Below are 16,635 nucleotides of genomic sequence, written 5' to 3'. Positions count from 1 at the left end.
ACCCCACACCTCCAGAGTAATGGGGAAAATACTCCCTCCAATCCTGGCTACGTCATGGGAGTTTGAATGTTCTCTGGGGCTCCATCTGCCAGCAATCTGGAAAATACTTTGCAGTTCAATCTCAAAGGAGGGGCCATATCTGAGGCTTGTAGAAACTCTTGAGACCGCCGTCCTCTGTACAGTAGTAGTTTCTAGAACTTTCCATGCAATCTTGTTCTTCATAGAGGTGTATATTCTTTTGGCTCATCTCTTGCCTCTTTTCGTTGCTTCAACAAATTCTGTCATACTCCCTCAATGTATCATAAGAAACTAATTTGTATTGAGATATCTAAACTTTATTTTAAGGATACACTTGAAGCCTGTTTATAAAATTAATGGGTATGGGGGGTTAGAGTTCAAGTTTGGAAGGAGAAAAATACATGCTTAGGGTCCTTGTGATTTGAAGTTTGAGGCAGGTAGAAAATATTTCTTTTCAGTTGGTTGGTCCTACAGATCTTGATCGATGTTTAAGGCAATCTGAAAATACAAGGTAAATAAACCTTACTACAATGAAAAGACGCAAGACAATGAAAATCAAGCTTAAATAATGTCAGCGTGAACCTATAAAGGTAGCTGTTTGAGTTCCAGGTGATTTCAAAGAGTACCAGTGTAGTATATAATTACAAATGATGTTGCAAAGAATGTCCTAGCCACACCTTTCTCATCCTTCTTGAGAGACCCTCCTTTTCCAGGGCCACCCCATATGGGTAACATAAGCCTTGTCCTGTTGATAATGAACCTTGGCCTTTAAGGGTCTGGGAATTCCTAATGGTTTCTTCCTACCTAGACCTCAGGCCTTCCCACTCTGCACTCTCCTCAACGCTGTGCTTCCTCAATCTCAGTTAACACACATACCCTTGGCTACTAAAATTGTATCTTCTGTATGGCCCTCCTATCCCTACCAGAGCATGAAGTGGTTCATCTCATCATCGCCTGAAATTCAGCATCTCCATGGCTAAAGCCTCCCTGTGCAAAAGCCCTACTTCCTTTTCTAATGTCCACCAGTTCACCCAATGATAACACTCACAGCTCAGCTGCTCAGGGAAAAAGGCTGGGTTTCCTTCTCGGCTCCCTCTCCCCCATCTCATGAGCCAAACTTAAGTCTATTCCGGTTATAACTTCCCAGGCCTCGGGGAAGCACCGAGACACTGTTCTGGGGGTAGGAAAATGCAGTCTGAGATGTGAGAAGCTAAGCGGGTATTCTCTGACCCCCAGACATCTGGTTTCCACTAGAGTCACACTGAGGACTCAGAAATGAGGGATCAGGGGTCCACTGGACTGCAACGAGGGGTCCCACGGGCTGAGGATGGCGTCTAGCTGGGGTGGAGGCTGGGAGCTCCAGGTTAGCTCAGCATCTACTGTCCTTAGCACAGAGAGGCCTTCTACAGGAGACTTGGGCAGTGCAGCTCTGTAGGCCAAGGCCTTCTTCATGCTCCCCATGGTGGTGGTAGATGAAAGACAGTCCTTGGTGCAAAACTGTTTACTGACTGTTCATCATGGAACATGGATATGCACAATCTCTTAGCATGGATAAATGCCCTTTGCAGGGAGAAATGTCTGTGAAGGGGAGCTTATTGGCTAACTCCTCAGTACCTCTAGGTCCTTCATTAGCCTAGAGAAGTCTGTTCCAGGCCTATATGACCACAGGTCACGTTGTTTCCATATGTAGGAAGTGTGGCATGTGTTTCAGGGCACCCTGAGTTTCACTCAGAGACTCAGACCTGCTCTACCTTACCAAGTTCCCTGGTAAGGTCCATTGCCCCACACCAACATGCCCAACCCCGACGTGGTCTGGCTTTTCCACTCCCCCACCCCCGCCTTTAAGTCTCACCACTCTCCCAGCTCTGTGATGCCAGAAGCACAGGGCTTCTTGCCAGCTTCTTGCTGTCTCTAGTTCCAAGTCTCTTTGCCTGGTCTCTTACAGCCCCTTCTCCGAGGCCCATAGGCTCAAAGGGAAGACATTATTTATTGGTTTAGCTCCCTGCTTTCTATCACCAAGTCCTTCTGGCCCCGCTTTCTGAACAGCTCTTGAAAATAGCTTTTTCTTCTACTTCCCGATAAACGCTATTAAATATTGCAAGTCCCAGTGGTCCCCACTCAGCCCGCAGGCCTTCTCACTCTGTACAGGCCTTGTTCCTTCCCTTAGCTCCTTTAGCTCTTTCTTCCCTTTCTCCTCCCACACTGTGGCTGCCACATGCTCTTTCCAAAGTGCAGCTCTGAAAACATAGGCCTCCTTGCCCTGCCTGCAGGTAAACATCAGAGGAAGCCCCGAGTAGGAATTATAAGTCTTTTCAGGGTCTGGCCCCTGCTGTCTCCTGACCGCTCTTTGCTCTCTCCTACCTGAGTCTTTTTACTCCTCTTGTGTTGTCCACCTGTAATTCTTCCTCGGAATTCCCTTTCCCCACCACTGAGTGACAGTCCCTAACTTCTTCCCAGAACTATCCTCCTTCAGCTTGCTCCATCCTCTCCTATCCCACCCTCTCAGTACCCACAGAATGAAACAGCAAGATGTCCTAGTTTGCTTTCTTTCTGTTGCTGTGACAAACACCACAGCCAAAGCAGTATGGCAGGAGGAGGGTCATTTGCTTCCAGGTCACAACTCATCACTGAGTGAAGCTGGGGCAGGAACTGAAGCAAAAGCCATAGATGACTTGAACCAGGCCAGACTGAAAGGACACCACCATCTCCACTTCAGAACCAGGCCTGGCTTCAGAAGGGGAGACATCAGGCTCAGGAACGACATCATAGGTCACCAGTTCCATAAAATCCCCATCCAAAGAACACCCGGGAGATAACCACGAGGATGGGGAAACATCTCAGGATTGACCCCCCATGCTGGGCAGCCTTGTATGGTTTGGGTAACTCATCTTGTGGCTAAACGGTCATGACATAGAAATGCAGACCACCTGGCACAAGCCAATCAGAAACCAGTCCATTTAGCACCCCCATCGCCCAACCAATGAAATTTTAGATTACCTAACCAACTCTCTAAGGTCTCACCAAATAGAGAAGAACATAACAGCCAATCAAAATTCTACTAATGTCACCACTTTGGCCCTTACCGATCACATTAGAGATTACCTAGTGCCTCTGGAAAATTCCTCTAGCCCTGCATTAAGAAGGACTGGAAGCGCCTCTGAGGTGGCCATTTTGAAGAATGGTTGACCTCCGCATGCTGGTTATTTCTGCAGAATAAACACTCTTTGTCTTTGCATACTCTTTGCATACATATTCGAGCCTGGGGTCTTCCTTCAGACCCTAACAAGATCGCTACTTGCTGGCTGACTCCCTCACTTTCCTTATTTCTTATTCAGCCCAGGCCTACAGTAGCTCTCCTACATCAATTAGCAGTCGAGAAAATGCCCCCACAGGCTCATCTGGTGGAAGAAATTAAAATTCAATTCCAGGTATGTCACATTGACAACCAAAATTAGCCATCACAATGTTCTCCTGGCAGGACAGTCCCCCTGATGGTCTGACCCGGTTATTCATAGGCCTCCCTCTCATCAATAAACCACACTGGCACGCATAGTAGATTTCCTGATCATTTTCATGAGGAGCCCCTAATACTGGTCAGATTGCGTTTCTCTTCTAAACAGGCAACACCCGCAGGTAAAAACTGCCTTATTCCTTACTCCCTCTGGCACGACTGCCTGACATGGACGTCACAACATGCTTGATGAATGAACACACGCACTCACATACCACAACACACTTGTTCACACTGAACTATTTATGTGTTTGCAGAGTTTCCGCCATAGAGCCAAAATGGTCCTTTCCCTAGTGAATTCAAGAATTGCATAGCTCACAAAATTCTTTTACACATGTATTTCTTTTCTCTTTTTTTTTCCTTGTGACCTTGGTAGTCTTTTTATTATTATTTTATTAATTAACATTCCAGCCATTGTCCTCCCCCCGACTCCCTTACACATGTATTTCTAAGAGGTTCTGATGCTTTCAAAATTCAACTGTAAAATATATTACAGATTATTATATATTACATATAATACGGATTATTATATATTGATAGAAGCATAGAAAGCTATAGAGCTGTGCATGGAAATTGACAGAGGTGTTCTGGCGTTGCCTCCTTCACAGGCAGAACACAGGTTAAGAATTTGGTTCCGTGGGGTTGGGGATTTAGCTCAGTGGTAGAGCGCTTGCCTAGCAAGTGCAAGGCCCTGGGTTCGGTCCCCAGCTCCGAAAAATAAAAATTAAAAAAAAAATTTTTGGTTCCATGAGGCTGGGGAAATGGCTCAGCAGTTAAGAGCACCGGCTGCTAGAGAGGTCTTGGATTTCAACCCCAGCACCTATACAACAGCTCAAAACCTTTCCTAGGAAATCTGGAACCCTCCTCTGGCCTCCACTGGCACTGTACATGTATGGTACACGGACATGCATACATGCCAGCAAAATATCCACACACATAAAATAAAGGTCTAAAAAAAAAAAGAATCAGGTTAGCGCCTGCACTTTTGGTCTTTCTTTGCATAAAGAAAAACTATTACTTGCCAACCAATTCCATACATACTAGACTTTATGAACATGAAGAATGATCTGTCTTGGGATGATGCATCGTGGTACTTACATCGGATAACATTGGCTCATCCAGCTCTTCCACTCGGCTCAGGTTAGGCGCCCCATACCGGTCGCTGATTTCTGCTAGGGTTTTGCCGGAGTCCATCATCGATTCCTATAGTGATAAAATTCACTTTCTGCTTTCACATAGCTTCAAAATGAACATGATCCTTTCCTTTCGACTTGGAAATGAAATTTCTGGATGAAACACTTAGATCAACACTTTCAGTTGGTCGGACTCACACCTACCACGGTATGAGAATTCTAGCAAGGATCGCTAAATGCTATTTTTAAATCCATTTGGAATCGCAAACTATATAATTTGCAAGCAATCCTATGGGCAACATAATAGGACACTGTGGCATTCAGAGTGCCCAAATTCAAGGCACTGCACCCCTGTGACATTGCTAAAGTACCCATATGGACTGTCACTTTCAAGGGGTTTTGGTTTTGCTTTTGTTTTATTAAGGCAGGGTCTTACTAAAGCTTTAGGCATGCATGGAAGGAATCAGAACTTTCCAGCCTCAGGCACTGGGATCACAGGTGTATGCCACCAGAATGGGGACATTCTGATATCGACAGGGCCCTTATTAAAAGTTTAACCACTTGTGATGGTTTGTATATGCTCATCCTTGGGAGTGGCACTATTAGAGGGTATGGCCTTGTTGGAGGAGGTGTGAGACTATGGGTGTGGGTTTTAAGACCTTCATCCTAACTGTCTGGAAGCCAGTTTTCTGCTAGCAGCCTTGAGATGAAGGTGTAGAACTCTTAGCTCCTCCTGTACTGTGCTTGCCTGGATGCTGCCATGCTCCCACCTTGATGATAATGGACAGAACCTCTGAGCCTGTAAGCCAGCCCCAACTAATTGTTGTCCTTATAAGAGTTGCCTTGGTCACAGTCTCTGTTCACAGCAGTAAAACCCTGTTTTAAGGTATGTGTTCATTTCAGATGGCACACAGTAGGTCATCCCTCTCATGACCTCTGACTGCGTGCCCTCCTTACCCCTAGCCGTGCTATCACAGGACGCACAGTAGGTCTTCCCTCTCACCTCTGACGGCATGGCCTCCTCGCCCTTAAATATGCTCTCTGTGCTCAGCGTGTCCTGCATAAGGTCAAGAAAACATTGGATATTGTTCATTCCTGTTCCATGTTTAGCTTTTTAAGTCCTGTTTTTATAAAGTACTATGATCTGTTTGATGGCAAAAGCAATGTTACTTTCCAAGGACTCATCAGAATACAGTACACACGAAACAATGCATCACAGTTTAATTTATTACTGCCTACTAAATATGCATAACTGTTTATAACTAAACACAATTCTTTTTTAAAAACAGAGCAGACCGGAGGTGGAAGGTAAATCTCATGCCCTTCAGACACACAGTCCTGGGCTGAAAGAGACCTGAGTACACTTTATCCTGGAGACCAGTTTTTATGGTACCAGAAGATACCATGCAAGCTTCCATAGGAAAGGAGCGACAGCTATGATGCCAATGAACCACAGTGACCAGCAGGGCAGGATAGCCCAATGGTCCAGTAGTGGCTCACACACCTTAGTGGTTACCAAGAGCTCTCTAATGGGACTTAAGATCTAATCAATAAGAGAGGCATCCTGCTTGGTCCTGGAAACCTAGCTAACCACTGGGGCTGAGTGAATTCACGGATCTTAAACCACCATTTTTCTAAACCAATGTAATTCCTAATAGCACTCTAAATATTTGTTCTTGAACCCATATGTAAATGTTTGGGCTCATCTAAGGAAACTCATTAAACTTCTCTGAGCAACAGGCAGAGACTGTTACAGAAAACCACATTAAGTTAAATGGAAACCACATTAAAATTAAATTAATATAAAACCTCATTAAATTAAATTGCGGAATCGAGGAGTCTAGTTCCAATGAATGCGTCTACAAAACAACTCATGCACCTAAGGCTCAGGGGACATGAACAAGGGGACAAAAAGATTGTAAGGACCGAAGGATCAGGGAGTTGGCTATGAGGCTATGTCTCCTAGTAATGTCAGAAGTCTCACAGCCATGATTGCACAAACACAAACTGAACAAGGACAACAATAGCCAAAGAAGACAGGGAAAGCAGATGAGACTGTAACCCTACGCAAAGAAGTACAGGCAGCTAAGGAATACTGGGAGTAGGAGAAATGGTCTTCCCCAGAGAAAAGCACACTAGTTATCCAAGGCCAAATTCAGGGCCCAGGCCCTGAAAACATGTACAAAAGTTACATAATACAGACAGAGCAGGAATATATATACATATGTGGGAATTATGGGAAATTATTAATTATTAATGGGAAATATTAATTAATTAATTATTAATGGGAAATAATTAACTAATGGGAAAAGGCAATGAATTTGAAAGAAAATAAGGAGAAGTCTATGGGAGGGTTTGGTTGGAGGAAAGAAAATAGAGAAATGATGTGATTACATTGTAGTCTTAAAAATAAAAGGGAAATGTATAAAAGAGATACACTGTATGAAATTTCTAAAGACTTAATAAATATTATGAATTTTAAAGATGGGCTGAAACATTAAAACTGAAGCTAGCATTCTAACAACTATGAAAAACACCCATATTAAAAGAGCATCTTAAGTAAGATTTTTAAAGAGAATTTGAAGTTGGGTATAAAGGAAGAAAGGAATGCATATTTCTAAATGAATTAACCTTGTCGAGCTACCGTACCATGCCCAAGTGGTCTCCATAGGTCCTTAGCAACACTTAGACTCTGCAGTGGAAATGTTTGCCCAGCATGGAAGGCCACTTCTGAATGGCATCCTTCTCTTCATCACTATGACCTTCAGCAAGGTCACATGACTCTCGCCAGGTTAAGGCAGTTTGGTAGTTGGAAGAGGACTCGATCTGTGATTGTGCATATGACCACCCTACTAGAGATATATGTGGTACTATTTTGCAATGCTGATTGCATTTCTTTTCTGGGAAGTTTTCACCTCTTTACTTTTGACCTTTTTTGAGATGGGGTCTCACCATGTAGTCCTGGCTGTCCTTGAGCTATGTGAACCAGCCTGGTCTTGAACTCAGAGATTCCTCTGCCTCACTGCATACTAGGATCAAAAGTACGGATCAGTATACCTGGCTTTTCCAGGAAGCTATTACCTTGCATCCACGCAGTAGCCCCAGGCTGTTTATAAGCTTACAAGAGCACGACCCTCAACCATACGGATGACTGTTTGACACTACCTTTTCCCCAAGTTCTTTTAACTGAACTAGAAAATGAATGCATTCCTCTGTAATGCAGGGAGCTTCGACTTATGACTCTCTGGAACCCAATAAATTCCAAGGCCCTCATCCTCTACCATAAACCAGAGCATCAGGAGAGAGGCTAAAATCAACAGCAAGGTGCAGCAGGGGAGACGTTCCCTTTAGCTCTTTATGTTTGCTCCCAGGGGTCTGAGGCAAGCATCCCTGACTGGCCTCTTTCTAACTCGGGAGTCCTCATACATTCGAGAATGATAGTTTTTATATAGTGCATCTATATGCCCGAACAAGGGACATGAAAGGACTCTTAGCAGTGATTAAGTGTTTCCAAGGTGGAGATGAGGGTCATTAAGCCAATATGGACACAAAGTATTAGAGTTGTGTTGGCTCTGTGGTCACACAGGCTTGATACCTGGTTCATGTGACCCTCCGGTGTGCTGGATATGTGTAAGCTTATGCACACCCCCCAAAAATGCTCCTGCTACCCAAGCTAACAGATCAGCATGTGGATAGTAAAGTTATGCAGATACTTGAATTCACCCTTCAACATCTCACCTCTTTTACTCAATTCACCCTGACCCTAAGTGTTTTTAAAGAGTTGTTCACCCAGTCTTTAATCCCAGGACTCAGGAGGCAGAATCATGATCTCTGAGATCTCTAAGCACTGGGCTAGCCTGGTATACAGAGTAAATTCCAGGACAGCAAGGACTACACAGAGAAACCCTGTCTCAAAAAAAAAAAAGTTTCAAATGATGGACTTTTTCCTCATTTAATGTATTAATAAACATATCAAATACATTTGATAAAAGTTGCTTCTGATATCAGTATTAATTGAGGGTTCAATAAAGAGAGCTTCATTTGGATAGGGAAGACAGTAGCCATAGACAGTCATTCAGAACTCTGGCCTATATGGGACACATTTTCAGGATATCAGAGACTATTACCAATGAAAATAGGTGTTTTTAAAAATTAACTCACTTCATTGTTTATTTTCATAAGAGACATGGAAATCAACATGAGAACAGATTTTTTTTTAGGTGTAAATTATTTTTTTGATAAATGTAACATCATGATGAAAAGTTACATATCTCATCTACCAAGTGCCTTCCAATCAGCTGCCATAATTAACAACAGCTGTCCCTGACAAAACCTTTGGCTGAGTCCCTCTAGAGACCATTGTGACTCACAAAGGCATACGTGTGACTGTCCTCACTTCCTGAGCGATCCCTATGGTCCTCCTATCTACGCTGTAACCACTGTCGTTAAACAGAAGAGCGGCCAGAAAGACCGGGGCTTGATCCCATAGCTGATGGAAGTCAGAGCTCTGGGATATGCACCCTACAGTCTTTCTGCTGGCATGGCTGGAGGTAACAACCTCAAGAGGCTAGAAGCTTCTCACAAGCAGACATGGGACAGAGCTTCAGATTACCTTAGTGGATTTTTCTTGCTCTGTCTTGAAATCTTCTGTCTTTTGTTTCTCTTTTTCTTGCATTTCCAACTCCAACTGGAATGCCAGCTGCTGCTGAAAAATCACAAGCATTGACATCATATGGCAGTTACAGCAGATTAATAGCTGCGCATCAGCTCTACCCCTCCAGTTTGCTTCTTTGTCTTAGACAGGTCTTGCCTGTATAGTCCAGGCTGGACTCTAGCTCCTAACGATCCTCTTGCCTCTACCACTCTAGCGCTAACATTCCTGGAACCGCAACAACTGCTTAGGGCACACTTTTAAGTCCCCAACTAAGTTTCAGGAAACTAGAACTTATTACAGTCAAATACTTCTCAGCTTCTACAATGATTGATTTCCCTAAGACACTTCTTTAATTGCTGAAGGCAGGAAGCAGCGCTCGCAATAAGTCTTGAGTGCATGACGACGAGAGAGAACGATCTGATAAACGTGAAGCTGAATCTGGAAATGGACTGACTGACAGTGTGCTTGGTCCTCACACACCATCAGGTCATGCTAGACAGATGTCCAATAATGCCTTTCAACCAAGGGAGACACTGCTCCTGTTTGGTTACAGCTCAGAAGCCAAACGTATCGTGTATATCCTGTGACGGTTAAGGGAAATCATGATGGAAGAAAAATAACGATACAAAATACACGAAAAGGATATAGCACCCAAGTTTCAGAATGTCCAAATAAAGTTTTATTGAAATGTAGCTAGGCTCGTTGAATTGTGAATTGTCTGTGACTGCTTTTCACTGACCACAGAAGAGCAAAGCGGCCACAACGAAGGCCCGTGGCACCACTGCGGGATGGATCAGAGCTAACACGGCACACTAACCATGTTTGAAATGTTGTAATATCACTATGCTCCAGCGTTATCTTTAAAAGAAAATGATACCATCTAATCAAACAAAGGAGCTAGGTGCAGTGACACACACTTATAATTCCAGCTTCTAGGAGCTTAGGACAGGAGGATCTGGGATGGGAGGCTTATTTGGGTTAATATAATGAGACACTGTTGCAAGCAAACAAACAATAAAAGACCAGGATGTTGAAAGGCACGCTTTGAAAACACAGTGAGACAGGAATGTTTTCTTACCTCAATAGCAAGCTACAGTTTGTTTTCTTTAACATGGTTGACACTGCCCTAAAAGAACCTGGTGAGTGAGAATGGCAAAGATCAAAAACTCAGGGGACAGCAGATGCTGGCGAGGATGTGGAGAAAGAGGAACACTCCTCCATTGTTGGTGGGATTGCACACTGGTACAACCATTCTGGAAATCAGTCTGGAGGATCCTCAGAAAATTGGACATTGAACTACCCGAGGACCCAGCTATACCTCTCTTGGGCATATACCCAAAAGATGCTCCAACATATAACAAAGACACATGCTCCACTATGTTCATCGCAGCCTTATTTATAATAGCCAGAAGCTGGAAAGAACCCAGATGCCCTTCAACAGAGGAATGGATACAGAAAATGTGGTACATCTACACATTGGAATATTACTCAGCTATCAAAAACAATGACTTTTGGGGTTTGGGGATTTAGCTCAGTGGTAGAGCGCTTGCCTAGGAAGCGCAAGGCCCTGGGTTCGGTCCCCAGCTCGAAAAAAAAAAAAAAAAAAAAAAAAAAAAAAAAAACAATGACTTTATGAAATTCATAGGCAAATGGATGGAACTGGAAAATATCATCCTGAGTGAGGTAACCCAATCACAGAAAAACACACATGGTATGCACTCATTGATAAGTGGCCATTAGCCCAAATGCTTGAATTATCCTAGATGCACAGAACACATGAAACTCAAGAAGGATGACCAAAATGCAAATGCTTAACTCCTTCTTTAAAAGGGGAACAAGAATACCCTTGGCAGGGAATAGTGGGCAAAGTTTAGAACAGAGGCAGAAGGAACACCCATTCAGAGCCTGCCCCACATGTGGCCCATACATATACAGCCACCAAACTAGATAAGATGGATGAAGCAAAGAAGTGCAGGCCAACAGGAGTCGGATGTAGATCTCTCCTGAGAGACACAGCCAGAATACAGCAAATACATAGTTGAATGCCAGCAGCAAACCACTGAACTGAGAACAGGACCCCCATTGAAGGAATCAGAGAAAGGACTGGAAGAGCTTGAAGGGGCTCGAGACCCCATATGAACAACAATGCCAAGCAACCAGAGCTTCCAGGGACTAAGCCACTACCCAAAGTGTATACATGGACTGACCCTGGGCTCCAACCTCATAGGTAGCAATGAATAGCCTAGTAAGGGCACCAATGGAAGGGGAAGCCCTTGGTCCTGCCAAGACTGAACCCCCAGTGAACGTGATTATTGGGGGGAGGGCGGTAATGGGGGAAGGGAACACCCATATAGAAGGGGAGGGGGAGGGGCAGGAAAATGCTGGCCCGGAAAACAGGAAAGGAATAACAATCGAAATGTAAGTAAGAAATACTCAAGTTAATAAAGATTAAAAAAAGGAAAAAAAAAAAAAAGAACCGGTGAATGTCATTCACGGATGAGGCACCCACCAATAGTCTCGAAGACAAAGGTCAAAGGTCATCAGACAGCTTAGTGGGTAAAAGCACCGTCAGCGAGCCTACCGACCTGAATTCAATCCCCATAACCAGTCTGAAGGGGGAAAAACAGAAGCAACTCCACAATGCAGACTTCTGACCTCCGCACGTGGGCCGTGGTGTGTATGCATTCTGTTCCCACCCCTGCATAAATCGCACACTCGTAATAGTATTCTTTTAATTTAAAAAAAAGTAAATGTTAAAAAAAAAAAAAAAGAAAAGTTGCAGGGTGTGGTGGTACATGCCTTTAATCCCAGCACTTGGGAGGCAGAGGCAAATTGATTTCCGTGAATTCGAGGCCACCCTGGTTTACAGAGTGAATTCCAGGACTTCTAGGGCTACACAGAAAACCTCTATCTCAAAAAAAAAAAAAAAAAAAAAAAAAAAAAAAAAAGAACGAAAGAAATTTTAAGATTGATTCTCTTATTACAGCAAAAGTTCTTCATAAAACATAGAACAAGCCTGCAAAAAATATTGAGTATTTAAGTAATTCACTTGTTGTCAAAGCAAGAATGACATTTGCCAGTGTGAGTTCATTTAAACAATGTTGATTTCCACATTCAAAGAAATGACGTGTCCCCTGCAGAATCAGCTTGTTTGTATTATTAGACTTTTGGTGAGAAAGCCTTCTCTGCTGGGCCAGCCCTCCTCCTCTCATGTGTTTCTGCTCACCAAACCGACGCCTTTAACCAGCCGCAGTCTCCTTGTAGAATGTCACCGTACCTTCCGCATGCCTGGCACAGGAAGTGCTTCGCTTTCAACGCACAGCAGATCAGCTTTGCCGGCTAGCACGGCTAGCACGGCTAGCACGGCTAGCACGGCTAGCACGGCTAGGAAAATGCTTACTTTCTGGTGTTGCTAACGTTTATTCAAGTAGGGTAAAAGAGATAAGTGAAAGGAAGTGGAGTATCTTCCCGTGAACTCACTGTCCCAGAGAAGGAGAACTACGGAGATCCCTGCTTCTCTTCAGTAGGACACAGACCAGCAGGAGAAGCTGTTAGGGGAGGATGGGCCAAGGGACCAGCACTATTGTGAATATCGGTCTCGAAACGTGGCGTCATGCAGGCTGAGGATTTTGTTTCAGAGATGCTTCGGACTAGATCTGCTCCAGATCTCTTAATTTTGACATATTTACATATCTTTAATATGTAAATCAAAATAGAAAGATGCCTTAGGTATGGTACCCAAGCCTCAACATGAAATTCAGTTACATTTTGCCTTCTACCTGAAAATAATTGTATGCCATATTTTAATAATTTTTGTGTGAAACAAAGATTAACAGTGTGGGATTTCTCACTTTTTGGCGTTGTGTAAGTTCACAAAAAGTTTCGTGCTTAGGAACATTTTTTGGATTTTTTTTTTTTTCAGGTTAGAGATGTTCAACATGTAAAGCTTGATCAGCCCACTGTTTCATCCCCTACCGTATTATTTAATAATAATAAAATAGAATTATCATTAGTACCATATTATTTCATTATTCTTCATGTGTGTTCATGGTTGGTTCTTACTTTGTACAGACAATAGAGACGGTAGCGTGAAGTCTGCTTTTAACTTGTCACCGGCTGACACACCCACCTAAAACGGAGGCCACCCATTCTCTGTCCCTGAACTACAATAAGAAGCACTCGTCCACTCGTTTCCCAGGCCCATTTTCTCTCATGCCTGTGGACAGAGCCTCTAGACTATTTTTTTCTATTTTCTAATGTCACTCATTGTACTCTGTGTGTTCTTAAACCAAAATAAAGCCCACTGCTCGTCCCCTCACAAGCTCCGTGAAAGGACTATGCTCACTCATTATCTCTCTCCTCACCTACCGCCCTCCACCCTGCCCACTCTTCCTAGAGAGATTGCCTGGCCTTAGAATGAGCACCAGCCCAGCAGTGGGGCTGTTGGCTACTGTCCCTTGGCCTCACTGTTGCCTTGGCTTCCACCCCAACTCACCCTCTGGGTTGTCCTATTATCTCATGCTATAGACTTTTCCAGAAAGAGAAACGGAATACTGGAGAGCCATGTCTAAGTGGCCGGAGATCGTCAGTACCTCAGGATGTGGGTTCACTCACCAAGGGCGATGTTCACTTCAGCCACATCCTCCCTCTTGTCTCACCTGCTGAAACAAGAGTTCCTCTGCTTTGAGTCGATCCATCATTTCCTGCTCCATCATAGCTAATTCTCTCTCGTGCTCCAACGCAATCAGTTCTTTCTGTCTCTAGCAATTGGCATGAAAGCAACAGCACACAGTCAGAGATCCAGAAGTGTGTAAATGCGATCTCAGAAGCGTCTCAATTACAAGCACTAGAAGGTCTGTTAAGCAAATGATGGTCTATTCACCTGGAAACTATGCAACGGTTTTGGGGGAGTTTTAGGTTTTAGCTGAATGAAGAACGCAAAACTAAGATTATACCATAAATATAAATAAAAAGAAAGCAGAAAGAGAAAAGGTGTACAGATAAATATGTCAACATATTTGACATATTCAAACACAACAGAAAAAGACAACACAGAGAAGAAAATATTGAAAATCAAAACAAACTTTCAGTTTCCTCCCCTCTCCACTTTTATATATTGTAGTAGAAAAACAGATTGAATACAGAAACACAGACAAGAAGAACCAATTGTCGTGCTCTTCTAAAAGGAGCCCCGTATTTACCAATTGCTCCATGCTCTCGTTTTCCTTGTACTTATAAATCCACAAGGCTAAATATTCAATGGGATCCAGTGGGCGAACTCTTGCAACTTCCGCAAGACCTTGAGTTAGGCAGGTCCCCAGGCACTGCTGAAGGTATCTTGACTCCATTTCTAACTCCTAAATAAAACCAGCCACAGAAGTTTTTCATTATAGCCAAAAGTGTTCTGAGTAGGCAGAGTTCGAAGGAAAGTGGAGGCAGGGAAGTCAGTGGGGCGTACATCTTTAATCCCAGCACTAGAGAGACAGAGGCATGGACAGCCTGGCCTACAGGGCGAGTTCCAGGACAGCCGGGGTGACACAGAAAAACCTTGTCTTGAAAAAACAAAACTAGGGCTGGAGAGATGGCTCAGTGGTTAAGAGCACCCGACTGCTCTTCCAGAGGTCATGAGTTCAATTCCCAGCAACCACATGGTGGCTCACAACCATCTGTAATGGGATCTGATGCCCTCTTCTGGTGTATCTGAAAACAGCTACAGTGTACTTATATATAATAAATGAATAAATCTTAAAAAAAAAAAGAAAGAAAGAAAAACCAAAACTAAGCAAATAAACAGAGAGTGATCAAGGGAGGCAACTCAGCAGTAGTCATAGTTATATTAGCTTCTACATCCCAAAGGCTCTCCAGCTTAGTCCCAAAACCAGGATGAGACATTAGCATTATTAATAGCACTGTGCTAAGTAATGCTGGTGCCAGTTTATGCCTACCCCATCCGAGGCAACTGGCAGATAAGGCGCTAGACTCAGAGAGCTTGACTGAGCAGCCGTGAGCTCTTGGCTGGCAGATTAATGAAGGGTTTGTGCTCACTTCTTGACTTCAGGGTCATAACTCTAGTGACTCTAAGATGCTTCTCCTAAGCACTTCAATAAAACATCACAAAAACTGTCCATCTCCTCTTTAAAATCGTGGATATCAGTTCAAATCCCAATAAACAGCAAGGGTTACTCATAAACTTCTGTATTAGTCAGAGTTTTCATTGCTGTGAAGCAACACCATGACCAAGGCAACTCTTACAAAGGGGAGCATTTAATCGGGGTTGGCGTACACTTTCAGTGGTTCACTCTATGATAATCATGGCAGGAGCATGGCAGTGTCCGGGCAGGCATGGCTCGGAGGAAGCTGAGCGTTCTCCATCTTGATCTGAAGGCCTCCAGAAGAAGACTGTCAGTTTCAGGTAGCTTAGGGGGAAGCTCTCCAAGCCCAGCCCCAACAGTGACACGCTTCCTCCAACAAGGCCACTCCCTGGGCCAAGCATATTCAGACAAGCACGTTCCACTCCCTTGCCCCCATAGGCTTGTTCAAATACATGAGCCTGCGGGGACCATACCTAGCCATAGAATAAAGCAAATACATTTCATCCAACTTCAAAAATCCTCATACTCTGTCACAGTTTCATCAAAGTTTAAAAGCTCAAGTTTGAAGTCTCTACTGAGGTTCATGAAATTTCTTAACTGTAATCTCCTATAAAAATAAAAATAAAAAAAATCAGATCATATACACACAGCACAGTACCAAAGCAAACCCAAAAACCAGCTGAGCAAACTCCAAACTCCATGTCTCCAAGTCTGATATTCAACTCCTTTGATGACTACAATAACTTCTCTCCCCTGGGCTGGTTCCACTCCCTGTTAGCAGTTTTCCTTAGCAGGTATCCCACAGCTCTGACGTCTCTAACATCTTGGGGTGTCCGAGGCAACTTCAACTTCACAGCTTCTTGTTCCAATGACAGAGTCACACATGATCTTCTGGGCTCCTCCTAAGGGCTTGGGTCACTTCTCCAGCTCCGCCCTCTGTAGCACTCTAGGCTCTGGTTGACTCCACTCCACTGCTGCTGCTGTTCTTGGTGATCACCCCATGACACGGGCATCTCCAATTCACTGGAGTCTTCTGTTGCATCCAGGCTTCACCAGTAGCCTCTCATAGGCTCTCTTCACGGTGCCAAGCCTCAGTTTCTTTGCATGACCCCTTCAGTCCTGGGCCATCAACTGCAATTGAGGCTCAATCTTCACCAATGTCCTTCCCTCATCTCAGTGCCCTGCCTCAGCTGCTCTCCATGACCACTTTATTTCTTCCAAACCAGT

At 43.8% G+C, this 16,635-nt stretch overlaps 1 protein-coding gene across 1 annotated transcript; it reads right to left on the bottom strand.

The window, feature by feature from the left end:
* Positions 1-486: 486 nt before the first annotated feature.
* On the bottom strand, positions 487-14,665 carry Dydc1 (DPY30 domain containing 1). The gene is made up of 6 exons (XM_032919469.1): positions 14,518-14,665; positions 13,975-14,076; positions 9,275-9,364; positions 5,666-5,719; positions 4,628-4,732; positions 487-516 (listed from the first exon to the last, which is right to left on the bottom strand). Exons 1-6 carry the CDS (start codon positions 14,662-14,664, stop codon positions 487-489), a joined length of 528 nt encoding a protein of 175 aa, XP_032775360.1. The 5' UTR covers position 14,665.
* Between the last annotated feature and the right edge of the window lie 1,970 nt (positions 14,666-16,635).

This window comes from Rattus rattus, chromosome 13 (assembly GCF_011064425.1).
Source record: "Rattus rattus isolate New Zealand chromosome 13, Rrattus_CSIRO_v1, whole genome shotgun sequence".
Classification (NCBI taxonomy): domain Eukaryota; kingdom Metazoa; phylum Chordata; class Mammalia; order Rodentia; family Muridae; genus Rattus; species Rattus rattus.
This window is presented reverse-complemented; position numbering and strand designations above follow the sequence as displayed.

Coding starts and splice junctions, on each gene's coding strand:
- Dydc1 (XM_032919469.1), bottom strand. CDS start 14,664: ATGGAGTCAAGATACCTTCAGCAGTGCCTGGGGACCTGCCTAACTCAA. Junction 5,720..9,274: donor AGCAAGAAAAATCCACTAAG/GTAATCTGAAGC, acceptor GACCTTATGCAG/GACACGCTGAGCACAGAGAG. Junction 4,733..5,665: donor AGGAGGCCATGCCGTCAGAG/GTGAGAGGGAAG, acceptor TTATCACTATAG/GAATCGATGATGGACTCCGG.